Source organism: Mustela nigripes, chromosome 14, assembly GCF_022355385.1.
Source record: "Mustela nigripes isolate SB6536 chromosome 14, MUSNIG.SB6536, whole genome shotgun sequence".
Classification (NCBI taxonomy): Eukaryota; Metazoa; Chordata; class Mammalia; order Carnivora; family Mustelidae; genus Mustela; species Mustela nigripes.
Window position 1 is genome coordinate 70,519,577 of NC_081570.1, and position 27,454 is coordinate 70,547,030.

The 27,454-nt window shown below is 36.9% G+C and overlaps 1 protein-coding gene across 9 annotated transcripts in view; it reads left to right on the plus strand.

Moving 5' to 3' along the window:
- Positions 1-15,207, plus strand: part of PRKACB (protein kinase cAMP-activated catalytic subunit beta) — a 124,746-nt gene extending 109,539 nt beyond the window's left edge. For all 9 annotated transcript variants that reach the window (XM_059375254.1, XM_059375257.1, XM_059375253.1 and 6 more), the window contains 2 exons: positions 6,695-6,859; positions 11,976-15,207. In XM_059375254.1, coding sequence (XP_059231237.1) covers positions 6,695-6,859; positions 11,976-12,101 — 291 coding nt within the window. In that variant the 3' untranslated portion in view covers positions 12,102-15,207. The remainder of the gene's footprint in view (positions 1-6,694; positions 6,860-11,975) is intronic.
- Positions 15,208-27,454: the final 12,247 nt, after the last annotated feature.

Below are 27,454 nucleotides of genomic sequence, written 5' to 3' on the forward strand. Positions count from 1 at the left end.
AAGGAAGGGGTGGTATTTTAAATGTCAAATTATTCACGCAATATCAAGGTTCAGGTTTAGAAATGATTGTTGACAGAAAAGTCTTATAATTCTCACATTAAAGTTGCCATATCCTAGCAATATATATGCTGAGTTTCTGCATATAGTCTTCAAATTTCATACTTTGGTGCCATATACTGTATGACAAGAATCAGTTATGGTTTCTACAACAACTCTGGTTGCATTACTCTTAGAAATATAAAACTTAATATTGTGTTCAAAATTGATACTTGTAAATTAGGCAGTCAAGTAACAGCTGTTGTGGAAACCATAACTTTACAGTCCTTGAAATTATATAATTAAAAAAAATTCTGAGCTTCATTACATATAAAGTAAATATTATCCCATTATTAATGAGCACCAGAAATGCACACAGAGACACTCTACAAAATGTAAAGTTATAAACACACATATATAGAGAATGATCAAAGAGGTAGTGCATTTTTTCCTCGAGGGAAATTCACATTCACATGAAGGGTAATTGATTAGCAGTTAACTGACTATTCTTTTTTGTGTCATGGGTCCCTAGAACAATTCCCAGTTTAGGTGATTCACTAGGAAGAGTTTTAGACTTCAGCATATAGTAATACCCAAGAAATTAATACCATCTATTCTAACAAGTATATTCATTATAAGATACCTTATAACAAAAAGGTATAAAGTAAAATCAGCAAAGGGAAAGGCTCATGGGGCAGTCTCCTGAGGAAACTAGGCACGGCTTTCAAGAGTCTTCTCCCAGTGGAGTTAACAAGGGATGAACTTAATTCTTCTAGCAACAAATTGTTGTCTACCAGGGAAGCTCATTAGAGACTCAGTGCCCAGCGATTTTATTGGGATCGTATGTACACCTTCTGCCTAGTGCATACCTACATCCCAAACTCACAGAGCAAAATAGATATTCAGTATAAGCCATACTGTTTGTACAATCTAGGTACAGTGAACGCTCATTATTTAGGGAAAGTTTCCTATCATTTTAAAGAACTGTTACCATGCCACTTCCCAGATATCTGCCTAGGGCTAAACTTGCAAGCACGCATTCCTTAAGGGTAACAGCCCCAACCTGCTACATTATCTCTTTTCTGCACAGATTCTATTTCCTAAATAATAAACACATGTGCAGAAATGCCACTACACTTTTTCTAAGATGCTATTGTTAATGCTTTTGGGAAATTTAAATCCATTTTCTGTTTGTCTATGGTTATAATTAAAGAAACTTCGAAACTCGGTAGTCATTTCCATAAAATTCAAAAGCAGCTTTACCAATGCCGAAAACCCTGGCCATTTCTTAACACTTTGCTGTGGTCATTTAAAATTCTTCTTAATAGTTTTTTTGAGACAGTCCTTACTCTAGTGGTCTTTTGGGCAAATGACGGCAACTTGTTGTACAGTGAAGGGAATGAGGATCTGGTGGGTAATGGTCCTTTGTAACCATCCTAACTCCTGCTCTTTTTGCATAGGTAAAAGAACAGATCAGGAGTCCACATTTGTAGTACTCATATTTAATAAGTATTTTTTAAATATACTGGTTCTTTTTATGTATAAAGTTTTAGGCTGATTAAAGTTGCCTCAGGTCCTATGAAGCAGGGTGGAGGTTGGTACCGTATCTATAGGAAATCTAACATGAAAGTTGTTATTATGCCTTTTGGAAAATTTTTTAATATATATGCTCATTTTTGCTAGATAATTTGTTACTGGGATATAGATTTCTTAGAACTATACCTAATTTAGAAAGTTAATTTGTTTTCTTTTTTAAAATTTAAATTCAATTAGCCAACATGTGGTACATTAGTTTCAGGTACAGAAAGGTAATTTTTAAAAATTTATTCCAGCATACTTATGGACAGGAGTTAACAGATTATTGCTTGCTGGCTGTGTGCAAACTCTTTTGAGTCATTTAAGCCAGTAAATTTTATCCCAATGCATAAAAGGTCATATTACTAGTTTGTCACTTGCAAAGTAACAGCAATAAAAATTTTCCCTTCTTCAGAGATCAACTTTGTAATTCTGTGATTAAACTGAGTGTACACAAATTGATTTTGGTTTTATTTTGTTTCTTAAAGTAAAAAAAAAGTACAAGGCTTTATAAGCAGAACCAATATTCTATCAAGTTTGATAATTCAGAGTGAATTTTGTAGTTGGTTTAACATGATGTGATTTGGTGAAGTTGTTTAAAATATTAGCTATATTTACAATGCTGTTTTTCTAAAATAGGGTCATTTCCTTTTTCTCCTTCACTCTACCAAATTTATATACCATAAGGAAAGAAGAAAATGCTCTTCTATAAATTAAAAGCTACAGCATAAGATGAGAAGGAACTTCTTGACTTTTCCAAATGACTTTTCTAGCACAGACTGTCCTTGAGTAGTCCAGATATCTAGTTAGAGATATTGCTGTCTTCCAAGTTCCTTCTTTGATTTGAAAATTCAACTTATTAAAATATTATTCTAACACAAAGGTCAAAAAATTAAAAATGTATTGAATTAGTGCCTTGCATCAGTTTCATAAAAATTACCTAATTTCTTTTCAAACTGGGGGATGAAGTACACTTTCATCATTTTATAGATGAGGTAACTGAGACTCAGAAAAGTGAAAGTTTGCCCAAAAGTATAGAGCATGTATGTGACTGAGTTGGAATTGAAACTCAGGTATTCTTTCTACGGAAGCAAGAGACTGGTAGAATTTTTGAGATGATTAAAAATGCTCAGTTTTACTTAGCTTGGTTCTCTTATCCTATATGTAGGTAAATCAAGATTCAGAATTGCCCAAAGATAAAAGGTAGTTTGTGGCAAAGCCAGAAACAGAATCTAATTCAGTGGTTCATTTATTATCTGTACCCTTGGCTTCAGTGACTCTTCACAATCTTAGTTTTATTCCTGCCTTACTCATCTTTCCTTGTCACCCTCCTTGCCTTGGACCTCTTCTCCTCTCTGCACTTTCTCCATTGGCGCCCTCATCCAGCTTCATGACTCTAAATACCAACTGACAATTTCCAAATTCAGTTTTTCAGTCCATTCCTGGTTCTTGGTTGCAGACGCTTGTAGCCAACTTCCTGAGATCTCCATTCAGGTATCTAATAAATATCCTAAGCTAACTCTGTCCATAACTAACAGATTTTTATTTTCCCTAACAAATCTGTTCTTCCCACTGCTCTTCCATCTCAGTTGATGGCAACATGATCCTTTCAGTTACTCAGGCCAAGACACTGTGGAGTCTTCATATCTAATGTACAGGAAAACCATTTGGGGTCTATCTTTATCTACCTTTAGAATATACAGAATTCAACCACTTCTTACCACCTCCACTGATAACTGCTGTCTTCTGAGTCACTCTTTCTTTAAAAATTTCAAATTAGACCGTGTTACTCCTTCCAGAACCTTGCAATGATTCCCCATTTTCTTCAGAGTAGAAATCAAAGACCTTACAGTGCAAGAGTTTGTGGGGGATGAGTGAATGACAACATTTTGATAAATTACTATCATTTCTCTTCCTTACTAGGATGGAAACTCTGTGAAGATAGGACTGTTTGTCTTATTTTGTTTACTACTGTATCCCAAGCACTGTGTGCCTAATACGTAGAAGGTGTTCGATCATTATTTGTCAAATTTGAATTCTTGCATTCATTTAATACTGAGTACATATTGTATGTCAGACCAGTGATAGATACAGCAATTAGTTATGATCTCTGCTTTCATGAAGTGGACACTCATTCTCAGAGATACTGACTCAGTTGGTCTTCTGTATATTCCAAACATCTGTATTTTTTAAATTATCACAGACTACTTTGATACACAGTCTATGTCAAAAGCTTGTTCTGTATGTCTGTACCTCATCATAGAAATATATCTACTCTCAAGAATATATTATTAGGAAACTCGGAAGTAACTTAGTCTCTAAAGGTTGTTAAAGAATCCTAACCAGGAAATATTAATGTATATTGTGCAAACACCTCTTTCATTTTAATGCCAGTTTCCAATAATCTTATCTCTCAGATCTAAAGGTTTAATGGATCTAGACTTTTTCTTTTCCATATCTGGCTCTTTTTCAGGTACTTTCACATTGTTTTCCCAATAATGGACTGGCTGAAGGACATAGAAGTCAATTATTTTCCCCAAGAATGATACTAAGTTGGTAGTCTCACAGGAGCTTGGGTTCCTTATCTTAAAGGTTTAGACTTATCTGAAGGTTTAGACTAAATTAAACTAAAACTTCCTTTGCTCCAATATTCTAGAATTCTGATTTCAATTTCTACAGCAGTTATAATTCTTAATAAAAATAGAAATAATACACTTCTAAATATAATTTTGAAGGAAAAATTAGTCATTCTTCCCATTATAGATATCTTTGGAGTTTCCAAGTTAATATACCATAAATAAAAGCCTTGCATCTAAAACACAATTGTGTTTAAGTCATTTTTTGGTTTTTGCTAATTTCAGTTTGATGAATCAACATGGCTCTTTGGAAAGTCAAATCAACAAAGAAGCTACATTTCTGATCATGTTTCAGATCATAGAAAAAAATACTTTCATAATGATTCCCATTATTTCTCCTTCAGTATACTTAAAAGATCTGACATATTCTCATCATTAACATGCTTACTATGTAAGTGTGAGCTACCTAACAGAATCTCTGGGGGAGAACGGGGTGTGATTAGAGGTGAAGAGGATATGTCTATCATTTGATAAGGTTTCCAGATAACTCTGATTTCTACCGTCACAACTCCCCAACTACAACTCCCCATTTGAGAATATCTCTTCTAAAGTTTACAAATGTATACACACACATTAACTAATCCAACACCAATACTTCATCTGCATTCCAAAATAAAGAACTACTCTATTTAGGTGTGTTTATTCTTTAGGCATTCTGTTGCACATTACCTGAATCTGTAAGAATGGTACATTGTCTAGTATTCTGAACATCATGAAAGGGAAAATAACTGGCACTCTACATTGAGCAGTTCATGCAGACTCTGTTCCATACAAGGATAGCTCCATTTTTAATAAGTTACTTCTTGGCAATCTAAGCAAAGTTGGAATATAACCACTGTGTAAATATATCATGTTATTTTTAGACAGTATGCCTTTTGAATACCACATATTCTCTAGTTTCTACTCCGACTATGATAAATGAGGAAGTGTGCAGCAAATATTTTTAAGATGAAAATTTCATTCTTTTGGAAATGTCCTGACAATAACTATTTTCAGGTTATTGAATCATGAAAACAGTATGGAATAATTAAGAATGTATACTCTAAAGTCAGAATAGCTGGTTTGGAATTACAGCTCTGTTGCCACTTATTAGCTCTGTAGTCTTGGCAAATAACTTAATCTGTATAAGTTTCAATTACATCACCTGTAAAATGGAAGTTATAATCATATTTACCTTAATGTTAAATTTTGGGATTTATGAGCCAGTGTGCATTAAGTTTAGCACAGTGCTGAACTTCTAATAAGCCATTATAGCAATAAAACTTTACTTTTAGAACTAAAAACTAAAGATGGTGGCAATTCACTTTTTTTTTTTTTTTAAGAACACAAACCCTTTTATAATGTATGGTAATATAAGCTTTGCAAAAATGAGGATTTTAGTAGCTAATTTCTATGAGTTGACTCCCAAATCCTGTTCAGTTATTAGCTATTTGATCTTCAATTGGTTGTTGGACACAAATACTAGTTTTCCTCTTGTATGATGATTTTAGTTTACTTACATTAAAATTTTTTGCATCTGTCACTGACAGAAAAAATAAAACTTCTGCACAAAGTAATGAACAGAGTTGCAAATAATGTTTCTGAAGCTTTCGTGCACATATGAATGAATCACTTAGAGATAAAAACCTCAGAATTTCAGACCCAGTGCCCTCATCATTTGAAGTAAGCCCCAGAAATCAACATTTTTATCCCTCCACTCTCCCAGTTGACTCTGATGAGAGTGGGTCCTAGGAACACACTTCGTACATAAACACACTTCCAGTACAAAATAGCATCAGTAGCAGAAGTAGCAGAAGACTAGAGTTAGGAATCTGGTTTTGCCAAAGAGTCTGGCTTTGCCTGCTAATGGTTTAACTTATACTTTGAAAATATGAGAATGTACATCATGTTGAGCTTTTTTAAAGTCAGACTATAAATTGAAGACCATGTAATAAAGAATAAAACTCATGAGCCTAGCAACATGACTATATTTTTAGTCCCAACTCTGCCACTTTGTAGTGCAATGATTGGGTAAGTTACAATATCTGCGCATCCTAATTTCTCCATCTTTAGAATATAATTAATACCATATTCACCAGCTATGCCATAGTTCATTGCTATATATCCAGCACGAGAGCAGTGTAGTATACAGTAGGTCTCAATTACGGTTAGCTGGATGAACTACATTATTTGAAATGGTGTAATAAATTCGGGGAATAACAACACAAAAGTGGCACAGTACCCTCCCCCCAGAAGTTCATGGTCTGGGGGAAAGAGACATACACAGATAATACAGCATTTGCAGAAAACCATAGCACTTGTAGAAAACCACAGCAAGAATGTAAAGAGCTCAGAAATGGATCTGTTAACCCTTTAAAGCATTTTCTTCAGAGGTCTCTGGTCTGTTTAAAGTTGAGGCCATGCTAACCATTGGAATGTATGTTTGACAACATGGTGTGTTGGTACAGGTCCGATTCCCATCGCACTTCAGTTCAGATCTCAAGGACCTTCTAAGGAACCTGCTGCAGGTGGATTTGACGAAGCGGTTTGGAAACCTGAAGAATGGCGTGAGTGATATAAAAACTCACAAGTGGTTTGCCACCACAGATTGGATTGCTATTTACCAGAGGAAGGTGAGCCGTTTCTTTAATTTAAGAGCTTTGAAAGTTTGGTATTTAAATTATATATAGGTAATAGAGATTGTTCCAACTTAACACAGGACTTTAATTTATTTTTACCTTTGATTTAATACTATGCAGGACGTAAGGGACCTTTCCAACCCACAGCTTAAAAACGAGTTTTCTCCTTGATAAAAGAAAAAGCATATTCTGTCTTGACCATCAACCTGAAATGTTGTCAGTGTCAAATTTCTCCTACGTAGGCCTCTTATTCTTCAAATATCATGGTAATGATATAGCAGACAATGTCCCAAAGGTTTGCATTTCAAAACTGATATGAAACCACATTAGAAAAACAACATAAACAAATAGAGTCTCCCACCGGGATTGGCACAAGCTAGATTCAATAATATTTAATAGCTAGATTCATTAGATATTTTTCAGTGTTTATCAATTCACCTTTATAACAAATTGAGACATTTAACAAAAGCTTTTGCTGTGAATTACTTTTATCTCACCTTTGTTTCTTAAATGCCCGGTTAAATATAATTTGTATTTATAAAGTGTTTACATCTTGACTATATTGCTTTTTTTTCCCATAAAACAAAAACTTCTGTTTCAGAGACTTGCCATATTTAATGATGTTGTGCAGCACAAGTGAATTTTCTTAGGAAAAAAATGTAAATGCTGTCATTGAATATTAATAGCACATTTTTCCAAGTTTATGTCTTTTAGAAAAAATTACAAAAACAAAGCATTAAAAGAATTTAATAATGCAAAAAGACCAAAACAAGGCAAGTACAGTAGTCTCTGCATCTCATAAGATAGGTTCAGAAACTCCCTAGCCATTAAATTATGAAACAGTCCTTAGCATCATTACCTCAGCTGGATGTGCTGTATGGGCAAGAGCAATTCTTTTGGGGAGACTTATTGAATCTATACTTTCGTCCAGTGCTTTTTGATCTGACTTATTTTTGTTCTCTCAGCATTTGTTGAATGAATTGAATTTTTTGGCCCCTTATTTGAAATTCCACCTTTACTAATGCTAATTTATTAAATACTTCAGTCTGTTTGTGAAATTTATTTTTTTAAAGATTTTATTTATTTATTTGACAGAGAGATCACAAGTAGGCAGATCAGCAGGCAGACAGAGAGGGGGAAGCAGGCTACCTATTGAGCAGAGAGCCTGATGTGGGGCTCCATCCCAGGACCCTAAGGTGATGACCTTGAGCCGAAGGCTGAGGCTCAACCACTGAGCCACCCAGCCACCCTGCGAAATTTATTTTTAATGGAGTTCCTTTTGTCTATTCTTGTACTGTATACTATACCATTTTATATAGGCTTATGGTGTTTTTTTAATTTTCAGAATATATATTTAATATGTGGAATTCTTATAAATATTCATGGAAAAGTACATAATTCAGATTTTTTTACAGTCTTACTGTATGAAAAATACACAATACAAAATTTGCTGTCATGGCCATTTGTAGGTGTACAGTTAAATGGTATTAAGTACATTCACACTGTTGTGTCACCTTCACCACCATATCTCTCCAGAACTCTTCCATCTTGCAAAACTAGAACTCTGTACCCATTTAACAATAACTCCGTGTTTTATTGGTCTTTCCAAATATTTATATTGTATTTGGGGCTCTTAATTGGGATAACAGTATATTAGTTAGAAGAGAATCAAAATCTTGACAATTCCTTATAATGAACATGTTATATTTCTACCTTTATTCAAACATTTTCTGTCATTCAATAAAGTCTTAGAAAGCCCTGCCCCATATAGGTCCAGTTTCTTTCTTAAAGAACCAAAATCTCTACTTCACTATGAGTGGGGCCTTTATGGAACCTAGTTTAAAATAATAATATTAAATTCCTCAAAAAAATAAAGTTATTCCTTAAATTTATACTTTGATTGCTATTGCAAATGCGTTTGCTTTGCCATTATAGTAGGCTATAGGGGGAAACATAATTTCTATGTTTGTGTTGTAACTGGCCACCTTACTAAATTCTGTTGTTGATTTCCATAGGTTTTTCAGTGATTTCCTTGCATTTTATGGTTAAATATTTACAGTGGGCGGAGGTATCATTTGCCTTTACTGAAAGAGTGGGACTGTTGAGCTGTATTGTCTTATTCTTGTTTTGAATGGGAATGCCTTTCATGTTTTAGCTTCAAATATGAAGTTAGCTATTTATCTCGGATAACTATTCTTGATCAGATTAAGAAAATATCAAGAAAAGAAAACAAAAAACATATAAAAAAAGAAAATATCCTTGATTCCTAGTTTATTGTGCTTTTTCTTCTTTGACATATTAGCATAATGAATTATATCAATTAGATATCTTAACATTCCTAAACACCATTTAATCATGAGGTATTATTACTGTAATACCTGCAAAATATTATTTAAAATATGCAAAATCAATTTGCTAAAATTTTATTTAGGATTTTTGTCTATATAGTCATGAGTTTAATTTATCTGCAGTTTTGTTTTTCTGGAGTTGAGATTATGGGATACATTAAATGAATGAATGAATTCATTAAATGAGCTTGGAAATTTTCCATGTCTTTTTATTCTTTGGGACACTTGAGGAAATAGGAACTAACTTCTACTTACTACTTGGAAATTTTAACAAACTAATTTTTCTTTGGCTTTTGGTTTCTAAGTTTTTGCTTCTTCAGTCAATTTCAGAAGTTTATATTTTCTTGTAAAATCATCCATATTCCTCTAATTATCGCTGTTTATACTATCTTTATTGTTATATTTGTGTTAATTAATGCTATATTTAGATGTATTTATTAGATTTGCTTGAGGTTGGCCCATTTTATTAGTATTTTTTAAATGATGCATTTTTAATATTTTCATATTTATATTAAAAAGAAAATTCCTGCTATTGGCATTTACTAATTTATGCATATTGTGTATTATATTTTTACACTTCTTTTTTTTTTTAAGTAAAGGCTTTTATTTATTTGAGAGAAGGACAGCACAAGGTGGGGGAGGGGGAGAGGAAGAACCAGGCTTTCTACTGAGCATGAAGCCCAATATGGGGCTGGAACCCAGGACCCCAGGATCATGACCTGAGCCCAAGGCAGATGTTTAACCAACTGAGCCACCCAAGTGCCCCTACAATTATTCTTAAAGCAGGATTACATTGAACTGCTCCTGCAGTTCATGTGCTTTCCAGAGGGCTTAACTTACCTTAGATAGTGAACAGCTTATCTGCCAAGAAGTAGCACCCTATAGCAAACAGATTGTAGTATTGAATAGATTGATCAACTGCAGATCTTGACTATCAGTTGGACTTGAAGATCCCTGGATAATTTATAAATAGAAATAATTGAGAACCTCATTGTAGCCATTTGTTTTAATATCTCAGTTATAACTGTGCACACCAATACCAAAATTATCAAAAATGATCATTTGAACAGTTTTCATAGATTTTGTTATTCTCTGACCAAGTGCTCATGAGCAATGAAATAGTCCAATAGTCCAAGAGTCCAATAGTCTCTAGCAGAAGCAGGAAACAGAAGAAAGAGGCCTGGACAACTCAAACTATGCAATCACTGTACAGGTAGAGATGATCCCAACAGGTGTGATCCTAAATTGCCACCTGGCTAGATGTGAGGCAGCTGTCTGCATTGCTGATTCCTCTGCGTGCTGCAGAACCACAGTCCCCAGAGCGTGCATGTGAGGCAACCAGCTGGCAAACTAAAAGATGATATTAGACTTCCCAGTCCTATGGTCTTTTTAAATGTCTTGTTTGTGTATGTATCTTATACTAACATACTTATGTGAGTAAATAATTTATAAATAGCTACACATATATTGGTGATTTATGCTCAAAAATGTTTTTATTAAAAGGTATATAAATCCAAAAACTTTGGAGACCACTGGTTTACATATTAGAAAGAACCTGTATCAGAAGCGGGGAATCATGAGTCACCTGGGTGGTTCAGTTGGTTGAACATCCAACTCTTGGTTTCGGCTCAGGTCATGAGATCAAGTTTCACATCAGGCTCAGCGCAGAATCAGCTTGAGCTTATCTCCCTCTCCCTCCCTCCCCCTGCTTGCTCATACCCTCTTTCTCTCAAATAAATAAAAATTTTAAAAAGGAAGGAACCGATAAGGAAAAATCTAGAATTCTGTAACCTGAAGTGCCAGCATTTTGATACCATTGGTTAATTATCCTAGACATCTCTTAAGTATTGTACCATTCCTTAAATGAAAATGTTGAGATAATGGCAAACCTACTGTTTGCTGCTTTTTCTAATGCGGTTATCATTTAGGGACTTAAAGGCATTTAAAGATGTGACCATATAATAATAGTGGGAATGTATTTTCTTTGGTGTTTAGAAACTCCCAAGCATTCATTTTTCTTCTTTATTATTCCAATATGTGTGTCTTCCTCGCCACACACACACCACCACCGCACAATTAACTCAAGTCTTAACACTATCTACCTGTAGATAGCATCAGACCCCATAGGTTGAGGGCTCAGTCCTATAAGAGTGCCCATATCCCCCACCACTTCAGACATTCATCACAGTCTAACCACCTGTGCTTCTGACTAAGAGGCTATAGATCGGAGGTTCCCACAAACTCCTGGGTTTCAATTACTTTGCTAGAGCAGCTCACAGAACTCAGAAACTTCACTTACTATTACCAGTTTATTATAAAAGAATGTAACACAGAACAGCCAGATGGAAGAGATACATAGGACATGTATGTGGAAAGGGCTCAGACCTTCCTGCTACCTTCAAGCACAACACTCTCCCCAAATCCCCATTTGTTCATCAACCTGGAAACTCTCCAAACCCCATCCTTGTGAAGTTTTATGGCTTCGTTACATAGGCGTGATTGTTTAAATCATTGGCCACTGGCAACTAAATTAGTCTCCAACCCCTCTTCCCTCCTGGAGGTCAGGGGCTAAGACTGAAAGTTCCAAGTGTCTAATTAGTGCCCATCCTTAGGTTAGCTAGAGGCTTTCCAAAAGTCACCTCATTAACATAACATTTATGAAGTCCTTAAAGAGCTCTCTGTTCAGGATTGGGATGAAAACCAAATATATTTTTCCTATTATAAATCGTAATATCACAGTTACGTTTCCTTCTCAAATGTAGGTTGAAGCACCATTCATACCAAAGTTCAGAGGCTCTGGAGATACCAGCAACTTTGATGACTATGAAGAAGAAGATATCCGCGTCTCTATAACAGAAAAATGTGCAAAAGAATTTTGTGAATTTTAAAGCCGAGCAACAAGATGACATCAGAACTCACACTCAGTCTTTGCACTCTGTTGGGAGATACGGTGGAGCTGAGACCGTCCTTGTTGAAGCAGTTACCTAGTTCTGTCATTCCAGCGACTGAGTGAGGTCTTTATTGCCATCCGTGTGTGCGCTCTGCATCCACCTCTGTAACAAGGCACCGCTAAGCAAAGCATTGTCTGTGCCATAACACATAACTAGACACTTTCCTGCTTCCCTTTGGTTCTCCTGCCCTACGTCTATTTCTTCCTTTTTCATTTTCATCAGTTTTTCTCCAAACAGTACTCCACTTTATTTTGTTGGTGTTTCGGATGGGCAGTGTTATGGCTCTGTGATATTTCCAAGGAAGGATAAGTGTTGCCTTTGGTAGTTCTTGCCATTATTTTTGTTGGTCAGTGGCTTGAGGATATACTTCCAATAACTATTTTTACTTTGAGTAGCTCAGACTCAGTTTTGCCAAAACTTTTGACAATTTTTGAAGACAGTTTTTTGTCTCATCAACAAGGCAGTTTATACAAAACAAAACAATAACTTTCGTAGAATTCACTGTTCTGGCAAGACACTTGGATAGACTAACATCGAGTAGTTAGCCCCAGCAGTTTGAATTTCTAGAGATCAGAGGCTCTATTTCCCTTCACTACCTTTTGTATCATCTTCCCCTTGAGTAATTAAGTGACCAGCTGTGCAGTGTGACAAATGTGTCTCCTTCACAGGAAAAACTAATGCTATGGATCATCACTTGGTACCAGCATTTCTGTAGGTATTAGAGCTAGCTCTAAGATTTCTAAACCTTCACTTCTCCATAAGCGTTTTAGCCAGTATTTTAACAGAAGGTGACTGAAGAAGAAAGTGACAATTTTTAAGTTTCTCAAATAGTCCTCATTATAAACTTTTTAAAGGAAAAGAATTAAAAACATTAATGCGGACAAATACCTGCTGAGTCAAACAAATGGCTTGATACTTGTAAACAGTATAGAGATGCTCTTATTTATATGATGTTTTTCTTTGTTTCGCTTTGCTTTGTTTTGCAGTAATGTTTTGTTAAGAACAAAAGGAATTGTTGCCAGGTTATTCTGACGTACTCTATTTGTCAGCCTGAGGGAGAGGCACTGTTGAAGCTTCGGCTTTCATCCTGTGCCTCATCAATGAGGAAAAGGGATGAAGTTTTTTAAAACTGCCACAATTGTGTTTTAATTTTGAGGTGTGATATTTTTAAACATGTCAGAATTTCAAGCCTTTTTCTTTCAGTAAACAGAATGTATGATCATGCAGATACAATTTTAGTATTTGAGTTTAATTTTTTTTATATTTCTTTGCCAATAACATTGCTGTCACATGGAAATTTCAGGCACTTTTGCACACTTAGTTCAACATTTGTTGAGAATCCATGGCTTAATTCTGTTTTTTAAATATTTTTGTCTTTGCTTTTAAATTTGGCCATCTGGTTTTATCTCCGTGTGTCAGTGACCTATCTTAAAACAACACACCAAAAGAGTCTAAAATAAACTGTGTTCATTTTTTATGATCAATTACATGCATATAAGTTGTTTTTAATCAAACTGATCTTAATGTATATATAAGCATTCTATTTGCTTCATTATTGGTGCAGGTCACTGACTACTTCTTTTCCTCTGTACCACACCCCTGTATAAAACCTTTGAAGACATTGAAAAAAGCCTGTCTGGAATATTCTCTGCATCAATCTGTACATCTATTGGTTGTCAAGTGTTTTTGCATGGTTATGTCATTTAAAAGCTGATGCTGATTTCAGTTGGTCCACCTATATTTAAAATGTGCAAGGAAAATATGAAATACTTTGCTGTATCAAGTTTTATGTGACAAAAATATATCATCATGTTAATAAATTTAATACATCATTTGTATAAAATATTTTAATTAGTTTTTGGCCCAAGAACATGCTGATCATTGTATTCTATGTGTATGCTACAAATTCTATGGTAGCTTTATTGTATATTATTGTAAAATTATTTTAATAAATCTTGGGGATGACACTTTGATTATTACGCTTTAGTTTTCAGCAATTAAAAAGATTTAGACTCTGCCTAGGTAGATGCCCCTAGGCGTACATTGGTTTTGAGGGCTATTTCGCCATTCCCATCTTACTCTCCACTTAAAGGACATGAGCAAGCTCTCTGATATGTCAAGAGAGTCTATTTCCAACCAATCAAGTACACTGAATTAGAATATCTTAAAGTTATATAAAACTCACAGTTTCAGCCACAGTTTAGCCAAGAATGAAATAAAAACTTGAATAATCAGTGGAATAAATCAGTATTTAACCTAAAATCACATTATTTGAAACAGAAGAAATGACATTTTTCCTCAGTAAATAATAAGGAGATGGCATTGCAGAGGAAGGACCCCTGACTCAAAAGTCAAGAAATTTGGGTCTCAGGCTTGTCTGTCACACAGTCAGGATGTCCTTGGCCTTAGCGCTACAAAATGAGTTCCATTTTGATCAAAATGAGTTCTAAGGTCTTTTCTAATTTTCACATGTCATGACAAGATTCTTTTTATTTGACAGTTTGAAGGGATAATGTGCTTTGAAGTAAGACTTTGTAAGGTGATATTTTAAGGCCTTTCTTCTCTTTCTTCTCCTTATCTCACAGTGTTCTTAAAATTTTTTGAATATCACAAGGACTTCATGTCTCTTTTGATTCCTTCCTCCTTCACTGATGCTAAAAATCCAATTGATATCAAACGGTCAACCTACCAAAAAAGATATTGTGGCTTGTGGGTATTGCTGTCTTTTTTTTGATATGTTCTTGTATTGACTGCCCATTGGCCTGAAAATACTCATCAAAAGCCTAAAAAAAAAAATCATGTTTTTCCCACTGACTGTTTTATCTGCTTGTTGTAAGAATCAAATGAAATAATGTATGTGAAAGCACCTTGTAAACTGTAACCTATCAATGTAAAATGTTAAGGTGTGTTGTTATTTCATTAATTAATTCTTTGTTTAGAATGGAATTTCCTATGCACCACTGTAGCTAGGAAATGCTGAAAACAACTGTGTTTTTTAAGTAATCATAACAGCAAAATTAAAGTATCTTCAAAGGATAAAACAGTTGTTGAGTCTTGTGTTCTATTTGGTGCCCTTACCTCCCGATTTCTTTTCTGCATATACTATAGATGCTTCTAGATTCCAGTTTTTAGGCATTTGGGTTGATCTGTGGTAGTGGGAACAGTAATAGGAGAGAAACATCCACCAATCAAGTCCAACTGAGTGTATATTAAGAAACTAATAAATTCATTCCACAGTTTCTAAAAAGTGGATCTATTTCTTCCTCATGCTCTTACTCCAAATTACTCTTAACAGAATGTTGAAAATATTTATAGTTAAATGATTGATACTACAAGAGACACCTTCTATTGGGAAAATGAACTATGAAGTTTTACTTTTTTTTTTAAAAGATTTTATGTATTTATTTGACAGATAGAGATCACAAGTAGGCAGAGAGGCAGGCAGAGAGAGAGAGAGAGGGGGGAGGAAGCAGGCTCCCTGCTGAGAAGAGAGCCCAATGTGGCTAGATCCCAGGACCCTGGGATCATGACCCAAGCTGAAGGCAGAGGCTTTAACCCACTGAGCCACCCAGGCACCCCAAATTTTTACTTTCTTTTTTTCAGAAGTGTTGTTGAGTTCACATTACTTCTTTTGATTTCAGCCAGGTTGATTAGTGTGTGTTAATGTAGTTGTCCTTGACCTCAAGAAATGATGTTTTAGGTAATTACTTTAACAGCTTACTATTTTTTATTGTTAGGATTGTTACTGCAAATATTTGTAAATATTGATGTACTTTATAACACCATGTTTACTATCTTTATACTAATGTTTGCTTTATTTTATCATTATCAGGGCCTAACACAAAGTGCCAGTTTTCTCATTTCTATATACAACTAATTACAAAAATCTAGGCCTATCTTCACTCCAAATCATCATTTGAAAGCCATTTAAATTTTCTCTTATGCACAAATATTGGATGCGAAGTTAAATACTTTTCATTTTAGTTTTCTTGAACATTTTCCATATGCCTTACTTAATAGCCTTTGATAAGGGCTCTCTGATAAGGGCTGAATTGTGTTTCTTCAGAACTTATATGTTGAAGTCCTCCCTGTTGTAGCTCAGAATATGACTATATTTGATGGCAGGACCTTTATGTTTTTTAAGATTTTATTTATATTTGGTTGGGAGAGCAGGAGCAGCAGAGGGGAGGGGCAGGCAGAGGGAGAAGCAGGCTCCCCATTGGGCAGGGACCCTGATGTGGGGCTCTGAACTAAAGGCAGATGCTTAACCAGCTGAGCCACCCAGGCGCCCATGAAGGTAGGAGCTTTAATTAGGGTAAAATGAGGTCCTATGGATGGGCCCTAATCTGACAACTGGTGAATCTGTAAGAAGAGATTAGGACATAGAAAATGCAGGCCCAGAAAAACCATGTGGAGACATAAGAGGGAGATGGCCCTCTACCATTCAAGGAGAGAGGATTCAAAAGAAGCCAGCCCTGCTAACATCTTGATCTTGGACTTTTAACCTTTAGAACTGTGAGAAAAAAAAATTTGTGCTGCTTAAGCTGCCCACTCTGTGGTAACAAACTAATACACCCACCAGTACTCCTGTGTATACACTGTATTCCTCTGATGAAGGTCTTGCACTGATCTCACTTCAAATGCTTTGTTAACTGACACAAACTGAAATAACTTACCATAAGCAAAAAACAAGCAAACAAACAAAACAATGTCTGTGTGGTCACAAACCTCAGTGTACCTGCTGTCTTACTTCTAATCTTTTCTGGACTATAAGCAGGAGACAGAAGACAGTAGTTACTGAGCATAGGGGAAAGGATGGGTAGCTGAAACCAATTCTAACTCCTGGTTAGACTTACTCTTGCCATCAAGCTATCTTCTTGAAGCTGTGATAATACAACCTAAAACTGAGCAAATCATTAAATTTGGAGTCTCTGTCGTCTCTTAATGGTGAGGTTAATGAAATAGCCAAAAGGAAAGTTGGAAGAGGATAAAGTGTTGGTGAATAAGCTGCAGTTGGTGCAGTGGTAGCAATTGTTACAGTAAATTATTACCTCAATATGTTAATTTTCTATTGCTACTGTAACAAATTGCCATAAACTTAGTGGCTTAAAACAACATAAATGCATTATCTTATAGCCCTGGAGGTCTGGTATTAAAAATATGTTTCATTGGGTTAAAATCAACATATCAGCAGGAGTGTATTCTTTCTAGAGACTGAAGCTGCTCACTTTCCTTGACTGGTGACCCCTTTCCTCCATCTTCAAAGCCAGCAATATTGAGCTGGGTCTATATGTTGCATCCCTCTAACTTCCTCTTCCTCCTCCCTCTCACATTTAAAGACCCTCATGACTTTACTGAGCCACCTGGATGTCCAGGTTATTCACCCTATTGTAAAATCAGCTAATGAGCAACCTTAATTCCCCTCTGCCATATAACCTGTCACATTCACAAGTTCTGGGAATTTGGGCATGAACATCTCTGGGGCAGAGGGAGAAGAGAGAGAAATTATCCTACCTACCACACTTACTAATGTCATTTTAGGTGGAAAATATGATTAGCTGAAAGGCAGAATCTTTTCACAATTTCACAATTTTCACAATCTCTTCACAATTCCAACAGAGCCTAGACTTAAACAGATTTTCCTGAAGTGTAGTAACTAGCAGGCAGCACATTTTCAAGGACACTGTCATGGAACTGGAGTAGCAAATCCATTCTGAATACCTTCAAAAATACTCAATATCACAACACCGTTCACTGACACATTCAAAACCCAAACCACAATTGGATATCACTACATACCCACAGAAAGACTAAAATCAGTAACACTGGTAATGCCAAGTGTTGGTGAGGATGGAGAGCAACTGGATGGAAGGGTCATGCATTCCCAGTGGGAACGTAAAATGGCACAGCCACTGTGCCAAATAGTATGGCTGTCTGTACAAAGTTGACCATTCACTTGCCATATGATTACCCACCCTATTCTAGGTATTTACTCAAGATAATGAGAACATATGCTTATACAAAGACATAAATGTCCAGCAACTTTGCAACAGTCCCAAAATGAGAACAATTCAAACAAACAGCAGCAGATGAACAGATCAGCAAATGATGCTATGTCCATCCAATGAAATACTACTCACCAGGAAAAAAGAGCACACTACTGACACAAGCAGCAACATTAGTGCATCTAAAAAGCATCTTGATTGTCTACACCTGCAAAAACTCATTGAACTTTGTACTTAAAAATGAGTACATTATACCTTTGCAAAGATGTTTCAAAAAACAATTATGCAAAGGAAATAAATTTTAGAGTACACAGGATTTAAATAGAAGGTTAGTGATTTGGAAGATAGAGTTTAGGAAATCTCAGAATTTATACTCAAATGGTAGAGATAGAAAAATATGAGAGAAAAGTTAAGAAACATGGGAGTTCACCCTTGAGACATAATTGTCTGAAGTTTTAAAGAAAGGAGACATAACTATGGAAAAGTAATATCTCCAAAGTTCTCAATGACTATTTTTAAACTTAAAATTATACTCCCAAGTAAACGGCTGTTTCATTGCAAGGTGGAGGACATTCTTTCAAGGCACCCTAGCCCTCTAGCAAACAGATAGGTCTGACCAGTAAGAAGTGATGGTAAGACAGAGAAGGGAGCAGAAAGGTATAAGCAGAGTGTTTCCCTCCCTATATCTCTCTCTGTTCTGTACCATCACTGGAGTCTTCTCCATTGTCCCAGCTCCTGGTCACTGTTACAGTTCTCCACTAGATAGCCCTTGCTTCTCAGCTCTGTGAACCCCACTCTTCCTTTTTTCCTCCAGGCCAGGGCAATAAATTGCTCTGCAGTTACTCATCTTTGGGTGACTTCACCATTTTAGCATTTGTCTTTATCTTTGGCTGGTTTTATAAATATGACTGATACTTTTTTTGTTATATTAATTGCAGCTGTTAGACTCCCTATTCTTCCATCACCTGTAGAACCAATTTCTTCTATTAAATCTCTTCTGTTGAAATACCTAGAATGGTTTCTGCTTTCCCAGCTGGACTCTGATGTTCCCGTTATCATCACTCTTATTCTACATTGTGTTGAAGGATCTTAGCCATCATAGTAAAAGAACAAGGCAAAGGTAATCCTAGCCATCACAGTAAGAGAAGAAACAACAGAGGTAAAATTAAGGCCACCCCAAATAAAATACATTGTAAAAATTTTTTACCTACAGGGACTCAATAAGGCACTTGTAAAGGTATATGTGAAGGAAAATGGTCCTTCAAGGAATAAATAGCTTCTGGAAAGCTTGAACAGAACCACTCCCTCTCCCCCACCCCCACCAGGAAAAACTTCATTAGAAATAAAAATGAGATAGACATAGAAGAGCTTTAAAAATTCTGGTCATGCTAAAATTTAAAAGACACACAAACCCTCCTTTTTTCCTTTTGCCCTCCATCCCCAAACATATAGAAATGATGGAATATATTTTTAAATATCTTTAAAGGCATAGATTCCACTCAAAACAAAATAAACATCTCCACAGACCAGAAACACGAAAATACACAGTGGTAAGTGGAGATGAATCCACAGACTCACCTAACATACAGAGAAGATTTTTTTTTTTTTACAATGAGATAATTACAGCGCAGAGAATAAAAAGGTGAAGAGATTAAAGAAAGTTCAGAAATGGTAATAGATACTGAGAACAAAGATGATCTACTGTTGGCATCCTGAATTTTGAAACAAATGAATGAAACAAAAATATTCAAATATATCACATAGAAATGTTCTGCCAAAATGAAGAAAAACTGAATTTATATATTGAAAGAATACACTGTTTTTCAGGGGGAAATGACACAGAGCTTTCAACATCAAGCCATACTATGATCAGGATATTGAACTCCAATGATTAAAATGTTATGCATAATCACTTCTCGGCCTTTTGGCAAAGATCAAGTGTAAAATGTTATGCATAAGAATGAAGTCACCTTAAGGTGCGGGCAGAAACAGATTGGCCTCAGATGTCTCCACAGTAATACTTGGTGCCAAAAAAACAATTAAATAACGGCTATAAAGTTCTAGGGGAAAGAAAGTAGAAGCAAAGAGTATTATACCTAGCCAAGTTGCTTTTTATTTAAAAGCACGAGACAGGTCCCTGTTAATAAATGAAAGAATTTGAAAACCTATGAGCCCTTCATACCCAACTGGATATATGAATCAAAATAAAGAACTTAGTAATGAAGAAGCCATGAGAAAAAGCCCATGGTGAACACTGACTGAATCTGTCTAAATGTCATACTAATTATAAGCAACTATGGTAATTAGAACTATAAAACCAAATGGAAGTGTTTTAAACCTTGGCAAAATTGAAATAAGATAACCAGCAAAATAGGGAAAGGAAGTGAGACTGGTAATTTCTTACCCTTTATTACAGGAAGTCAACTAATAGAATCTAAAATTAGTATGTGTGGTTAAATGAGATAATGACTCTAACTTCTGAATGATTTTTTTTTTTATAATTGTGTAACTATTTTGTAAGGAAGAACCATTTATCAGCAGTTTTTCAACTTCTTTTTCTTGTGTTAAATTCAATTACATTTATTTTCATTTCAGTTTCTCCTAGTAAATTGGATTTTATAATATAAGTAACATGAAGTTGAAAACCTTCTGTTAAAAAATATGATGTAATTTTTATAAAACGCATGCTATCTAGTGATGTACCTCTCCCATCTCTCTGGCCTTCTGGCTCTATGTGTGCATAGGGTAAAGCCTGGGATGTAACTCATGGTATAGGGTTTGGGGTTATCTCCTAATTTCTCCTTTGTACTTTGCTGAATTGCTTGCATTCTTTAAAATGGTAAAGCAATTAACCAAAAATCTATATGACCAATAACGGAGCATTGAAATTTTTATCCATTTTTCAAAAAGCAAATATTATGATACTTACTCTTAGCAAGTAAGCCATTTTCACCAGAGTGCTGTCTTCTCAAGAAAGCCCAATGTCTTTCTTTCAAGATTGAAAATGAGACAGCATATCATTGATAATGATTTTGAGAAAACCACCAGATATCACTGAAATAGCCTCATGAGCATTATCACTGCCACAAGGCAGTGTTTTCATCTCGTTCTTCATTTCCCAAATTCACGAGCACCCTTCCCTTTAATAGCCAGACCACTGCCATATGGAAAAAAAGACTCTTGTCTTCACTGCCCATTTCTTCAGAGTACACTGAAAACTCATACTTAATGAGCACAACCACTTGTTCCTAAAATTTTACTATTTTCTTTATATTAAATTGAAGTCAGGAAGCACAGAGTTAAGTGCAGCCTGTTCTCTCTGAATAAATCATGTGGTTACTGGCATCCAGAAAAAGCCTCTTTCATTCAAGTAGCAATGTCCTTCTTTGTTATTTACAGATCTGTGGATAACTTCATTCCTGTCTGTACCATGGCTCAGAAAATAATCGCAAACCAAACACAAGTTTTCTTCCATATGATAAACAAACAAAAATCTGCTGAGCACTTCACATATACTCAACACCTAAAACCAAGCATAGAATCTTCTCATCGGTGGTCTCACCTCCACCGGTCTGGATAGCATGCCAGTGATTTTTTTCCCCTCTTTTTGCTTTCTCTCCCTTCATACTTGTTATTTATGGAACCTGGCTTGCACCTTTCTGAATATAATGTGTTGGTACCAATTCTTGCTAAAAGAGGAAGACTCTGAATCTTGCTTTTGTACTTTGGGAACAGATAGTAGTCCTAGACTCTCTCCCTAACAAATAACAGGCCACACAATGCAAAGCATTTTTAGCAAAAAAGAAAGGGGGTGGGACGGAGCAGTGAATTCACATAACCAGAAAGTCTGAGGGTGGACTTCTGTCACAGTAACGTCTAAAAGACCAAACTATATCACCAAAATTTTGCCTCTCTCTCAACCACCTGGCTCTGTCCTCAGAATTAACTTCACCCTCAATAGGTACGCTCCATGGAGCAGAAAATAAAACCACCAGCCCCTTCAGGCTTGCACTTGTGAAAGTGCCCATGGTCTCAGATGAAGGAGATGGAAGTTTCAGAAGTTTCTCCTGCACTGTATAAGTCCCCCAAGGGGACCCATGGTCCAGCCTGGGTCAGAGCCTACATCTGAGCCTGGACGAGGAGACAGCCATGATTAACAGCCTCACCAGAATTCTGTGGACTGGGGAGAGGTAGTTTTCCAAAGAAAGTCGTGCTGGTCAGACAGGAAAAAATTGATGTTCACCAAAGTCTTCTATATTTTCCACCAAAAAACCACAACAATTTTGTATGGAAAAGCATTATTTTGTGTTCTGGAAAAACTTTGTGGGTTTACCAGAGTGATGGGTGTAAAAAATTTCACTGTACCATGCCAGCTCTTAAGAAATGATCCTAATAAACAACATCATGAGCTAGGGGCAAATGACTCATCAATCCTATAAAACCCTTTCAATTTACATGTGGTTCAACCTTAGGAAATCAATTATTCTGTTCCAGGAATTCACAACATTAACATCCATTCCTAACTTTAAAATTTTAAAAATATTTTAGTAAGTTATGAATAGGAAGCTTTAGTAACATGGTAGTAGTAATATCCAAGAAATTTATCATAAATATTTACTTTATAGTGAGATATTAGAAGCATTCATATTTAAGTGAAGAACAGGGCACCATTATTATTCAACATTTTCCTGAAACTGTAGTCAATGCAATAACTTCCGAAAAATAAGCAGAGGTTTAAATATTGTCACTAAGCAGGCAAATGTGTCTACACTTAAAATCTAAGACAATAAATTGAAAAATTACTGGACTTAACAAGAGAACAGAGTAAGAGGGCTAAACATAAAATTAACCTATAAAAATCAATCATTTTTTCTTATGACTTAAATAAACAATAATTGGAACCTGCCTTATTACCGCAGTAGGAAGCGCGTCAGCCTCATAAATAAATAATAACTAGAAATGTAATTTTTAAAACCCCATTCACACTATCAACAAAACTATATCATACCAAAGGCTAAATGTAATGAAAAAGGAGTATGCTTTGCTTGAAGACAACAATGGTTACAGAAGAACACAGAATATAAATGTATCCACAAATAAAATTTTAAAATAAATAAATTGGGGCACCTGGGTGGCTCAGTGGGTTAAAGCCTCTGCCTTCAGCTCAGGTCACAATCCCAGAGTCCTGGGACTGAGCCCCGCATGGGGCTCTCTGCTCAGCAGGTAGCCCACTTCCCCTCCTCTCTCTCTGCCTGCTTCTGCCTACTTGTGATCTCTGTCTGTCAAATAAATAAAATTTTAAAAAATCTTTAAAAAAATAAATAAATTCTGAAACAAATTTTGCAATATATATTACAAAGGATTAATACCCACCACTGATAAAAGGAATCCTAGCAAAAACAACCTAACTAAAAGTAAGAAAAAAGAATATGAATAAGTGACAAAAAAACACAAATGGAAATTTTTGTTTAGAAAGCCCAGGCATATGAGGAATCAGCATGAAGTGAACACAAGATGGCAAAACAATGTAAAAGATTTGGGAGTGGGGGAATATTTTTCACATGTAAGAACTCAGAAAGATTATCTCTTATGCATTGTTTCACAGCAAGTTGTTTGGATACTGGTGTAAAACACAACAAACATGAGGAAGTGGAATATAAGAAATGGTGAGACCAAACCAAGAGTTCAAGAACAAGAAATGCCAGGTAAAAACAGAGCAGTGGGCCTAGAAAGCAAGTGCTCCACACTAGAACAAGAACTTGGTGAGCTCCCAAAAATGGGCTTTAAGAAAACATAAAAAGGCGGGGCACCTGGATGGCTCAGTCGGTTAAGTATCTGCCCTCAGCTCAGGTCATGATCTCAGGGTCCTGGGACAGAGCTCTGCATCGGGCTCCCTGCTCGGTGGGGAGTCTGCTCCTCCTTCTCCTCCCCACTCATGCTCTCTCTCACTATCTCTCTCCCTCTCAAATAAATAAACAAAATCTTTAAAAATTAAATAAATAGGCTAAAATGGATCTCAGTAACACATAAGATAGAGGTAAAAGGCAGGATTTGGTGAACAGAAAACATACTTCTAACAAAAAACAAGGACTCCACTAAAAACAAAAAACATCTAAACAAGAAAACTAGAGTCCAAAACATGCAGCATATTAAGATATGGTATGTGAGCCATGATGGAGTATAGGAAGTAGAATCCCTTCTTTGTCATTTTTTAAACACCAGGAACATTTGTGGTGAGCAGAATGCAGACCCTTAGAGATGCGCGCGTGCCCTATTCCTTAGAACCTGTGACTATCTTACCCTTCCGCAGCACAAGGAATTTTGCAGATGTGATGAAGATTATGAAATTTGATATGGGGGAACTACCCTGGATTGTCCGGGTAGACCCCATCTAATCACATGAGTGCTTCGTAGCAGAGACATTTCCAGGCAACAATCGCAGAAAACCATGACGATGGAAGAATGATCAGAGAAATCCAACAACTGGCTTTGGATATGGAGGAAGGAGCCAGGAGCCTAGGCAGGTGACCTATAATAGCTGGGAAAGGCAAGGGAATAAATCCATCCATAGAAACCCCAGCAGGACAGCCCTGCTGACACCTTGATTTTAGTCCACTGAGACCCGTGGAGGCCTTCTGACTCCCAAAACCTTAGATTAGTGTTGCTTTAGTCAGTCACTAAGCAACGGTGGTGTTCGGGAGGGCACTTAGTCTATGGGAATTTGTGAGAGCAGCAGCTGGAGGCTAATATGCTCTGCAAAGTGCAGGAGACATGACACTGACATGTGATCCCACACTGAAAAGGATATCATAGTCTCAGTAGCATAAATCTACTTCTGATACCCAACCTTTTAGACTCAACCGACATATACTATAAGACTTGAAGAACGTTACAGGATAGAAGGCAAACATGAATTACCCAAACGAAAAAAATGAGAAGGTAGAAAGAGCAGTCGATGGAAGCGTCCTTACCCTACAAAACAGGAACCCGGAGACCTCACCGAAAGTTGGTGAAATAAGAAAGAAAGATTTAAGTACGAAATGGGAAGCTACACAAAGGTACCGACAGAAGAACTAAAGATAGTGTTACCTATCAAAAATTAGGATGCAAAGGGAGAAAGTGACACAGGGTGGTATGATATCTAAAATGGAAAAACCAGCAAATAATATAAATGTGGTAGTGCCACCAAATTTTCTTCACACACCACTGAAAGCAGAGAATACGTAACTCCTTTGGGCCTCAAGATTCCAGTTCTTCTCCCAATCCCACACCCTCTGGCCAAGGGAAGAAAGAGTTGTTATACTGTTTGACTAAAAGCATAATCCAGACTAATACATCAAACAATTCCTTTAGAAAATATTCAGTCTCTCCTGAGAGTTTCCCTTCCCCCTGATCCCCTGATCATGTGTCTGCAGGAGGGGGTGAGGGGTTGGGGCTGCGGTTCCCTCATGTGTCCTCACTCACTGGGAAAGGGGGTCCTGCCTCATGCTGGACCTTGGGTGTGCCCTCCGTTTTCCAATTTGGTTCATTTGTTAAGCTCCGCATGTCCGGCACGACGCTCGGCATGAGTCTAAGTCATCTGCTCTTCCAGGTCAGACACCCCATCTGCTCCAGCCCCACCGAGCCCCCCATCTCAGGTCACAGTGTGTTCTGTCCACATTAGACATTTGGCTGCCCTCTGCATTGATGGTCAGGCACAGAAGCTCTGAACATATGGGTGTACCACCATCTGTCGTGAAATTGCCACTGGCATGTCACTACTAATGATGAAAATACCAAACACCCTCCTTGATTCAAGGAATCCCTTTAATGGCAAGCCCTCAATTACCTGCAGTCCAACACATGATCTTGAGTGAGTGACAGAGACGCTAGGGCGGCTCTGGCCCCACAAGCACCCAGGGGAGCATGTCACCCATGAGAACACCATCAGCATGTCATGGCAGAGATGGCCAGCCTTGCCAGCATGCTGATTTGCGGCAGACCCCGGGCTCTCATGTGCTCTAGTGTTCCTCCTTCACTTCTTCCACTCACCCAAGAAGCCTCCAAGTCCTGGCAGGTGGGGGCTGGTTCTCATGCGCCTTCAGGTCAACCTGGCAGGCCCTACCCTTCACCTAACGAGTGTTGATTTATTGCCCGAATGTGGGTCTGAGTATACTCTGGACATGTTCGCCAATAAAATTATAAATCGGACATGTTAGCCAATAAAATTATAAATCGGATAGGCTCACAGAAGCTGTCCGTTCTGGCACACAAGCACAAAAATTAGATGTGACAGCTATTCTCCTATATCAGCTGTGTCATCAACGGAACAAGTGTGGGCTTTGAAATAACATCTACTGAATAATATCTTGGCCCCATCGTTCACTGGTTGTTCAGAAATGAGCAAATCGCTTGGCCTTGCCCATGCTCAGTCTCCTCACTTGTAAAATGGAGATTTAAAAGGGCAAATAAAATTGAAACAAGTTTAAAAAGAAAAGCATTCAAAGCATCTAACACATTTCCTCGTTCATAACAGGTATACAGTGAATACAGAGTGAATGTTCATTTCTTTTCCCCTCTCTCTTTCCCTCAAAGTGTGTGTGTGTGTGTGTGTGTGTGTGTGTGTGTGTGTGTGTGTGTAGATAATATACCCAGAGAAACTGGAGAAGAGTAAACCTCAGGCATCAAAAAAGGTGATGTTTGGGGGCACAAGAGTGGCTCAGCAGGTTGGTTTCAGCTCAGGTCCTGCTACAGAACTCCAAAGTGGGCTCTGCACTCAGAACACAGTCTGCTTGAGATTCTCTTCCTCTCCCCACCCCACCTCATTCCCTCTCTCAAATAAATAAATAAACAAACAAACAAACAAATAAATAAATAAAATCTTAGGGGGGGGGAGTGATGTCCGGTAACTATGTGGGTCCAGGAGCTGGGTTTCTTTTTGCCTCTGGGTCTGCTGCCCTCGTACAGTCAGGCAGATTGGGAGTGACTGTGGGACTGCCCTTGAGCTGATCTTTCCCCCAAGACTTGCAGTCAGTCTACAAGCTTTGCTGGGGGCTTTGCTGGCCAGGCTCCCAGTGAAGACAAGTGCCCCTTTGTGCCTGTTCTTTCCATTTTTAGAAAGATGACTAATTTGCTCTCTGTCTGAGAGAAATGCTTTATAAATTGTGGTCCTTGCCCAGATCTATGACTAAGTTGCAGGAGCCTGCAAGGTTCACAGGGTCTGGGCACTTCCTGAGATGGCGTCACCGTGGAACTAAAAGCAGGCTATGCAGTGGCCTTCCCCTGAATGTCCATACAGGGAAGAGT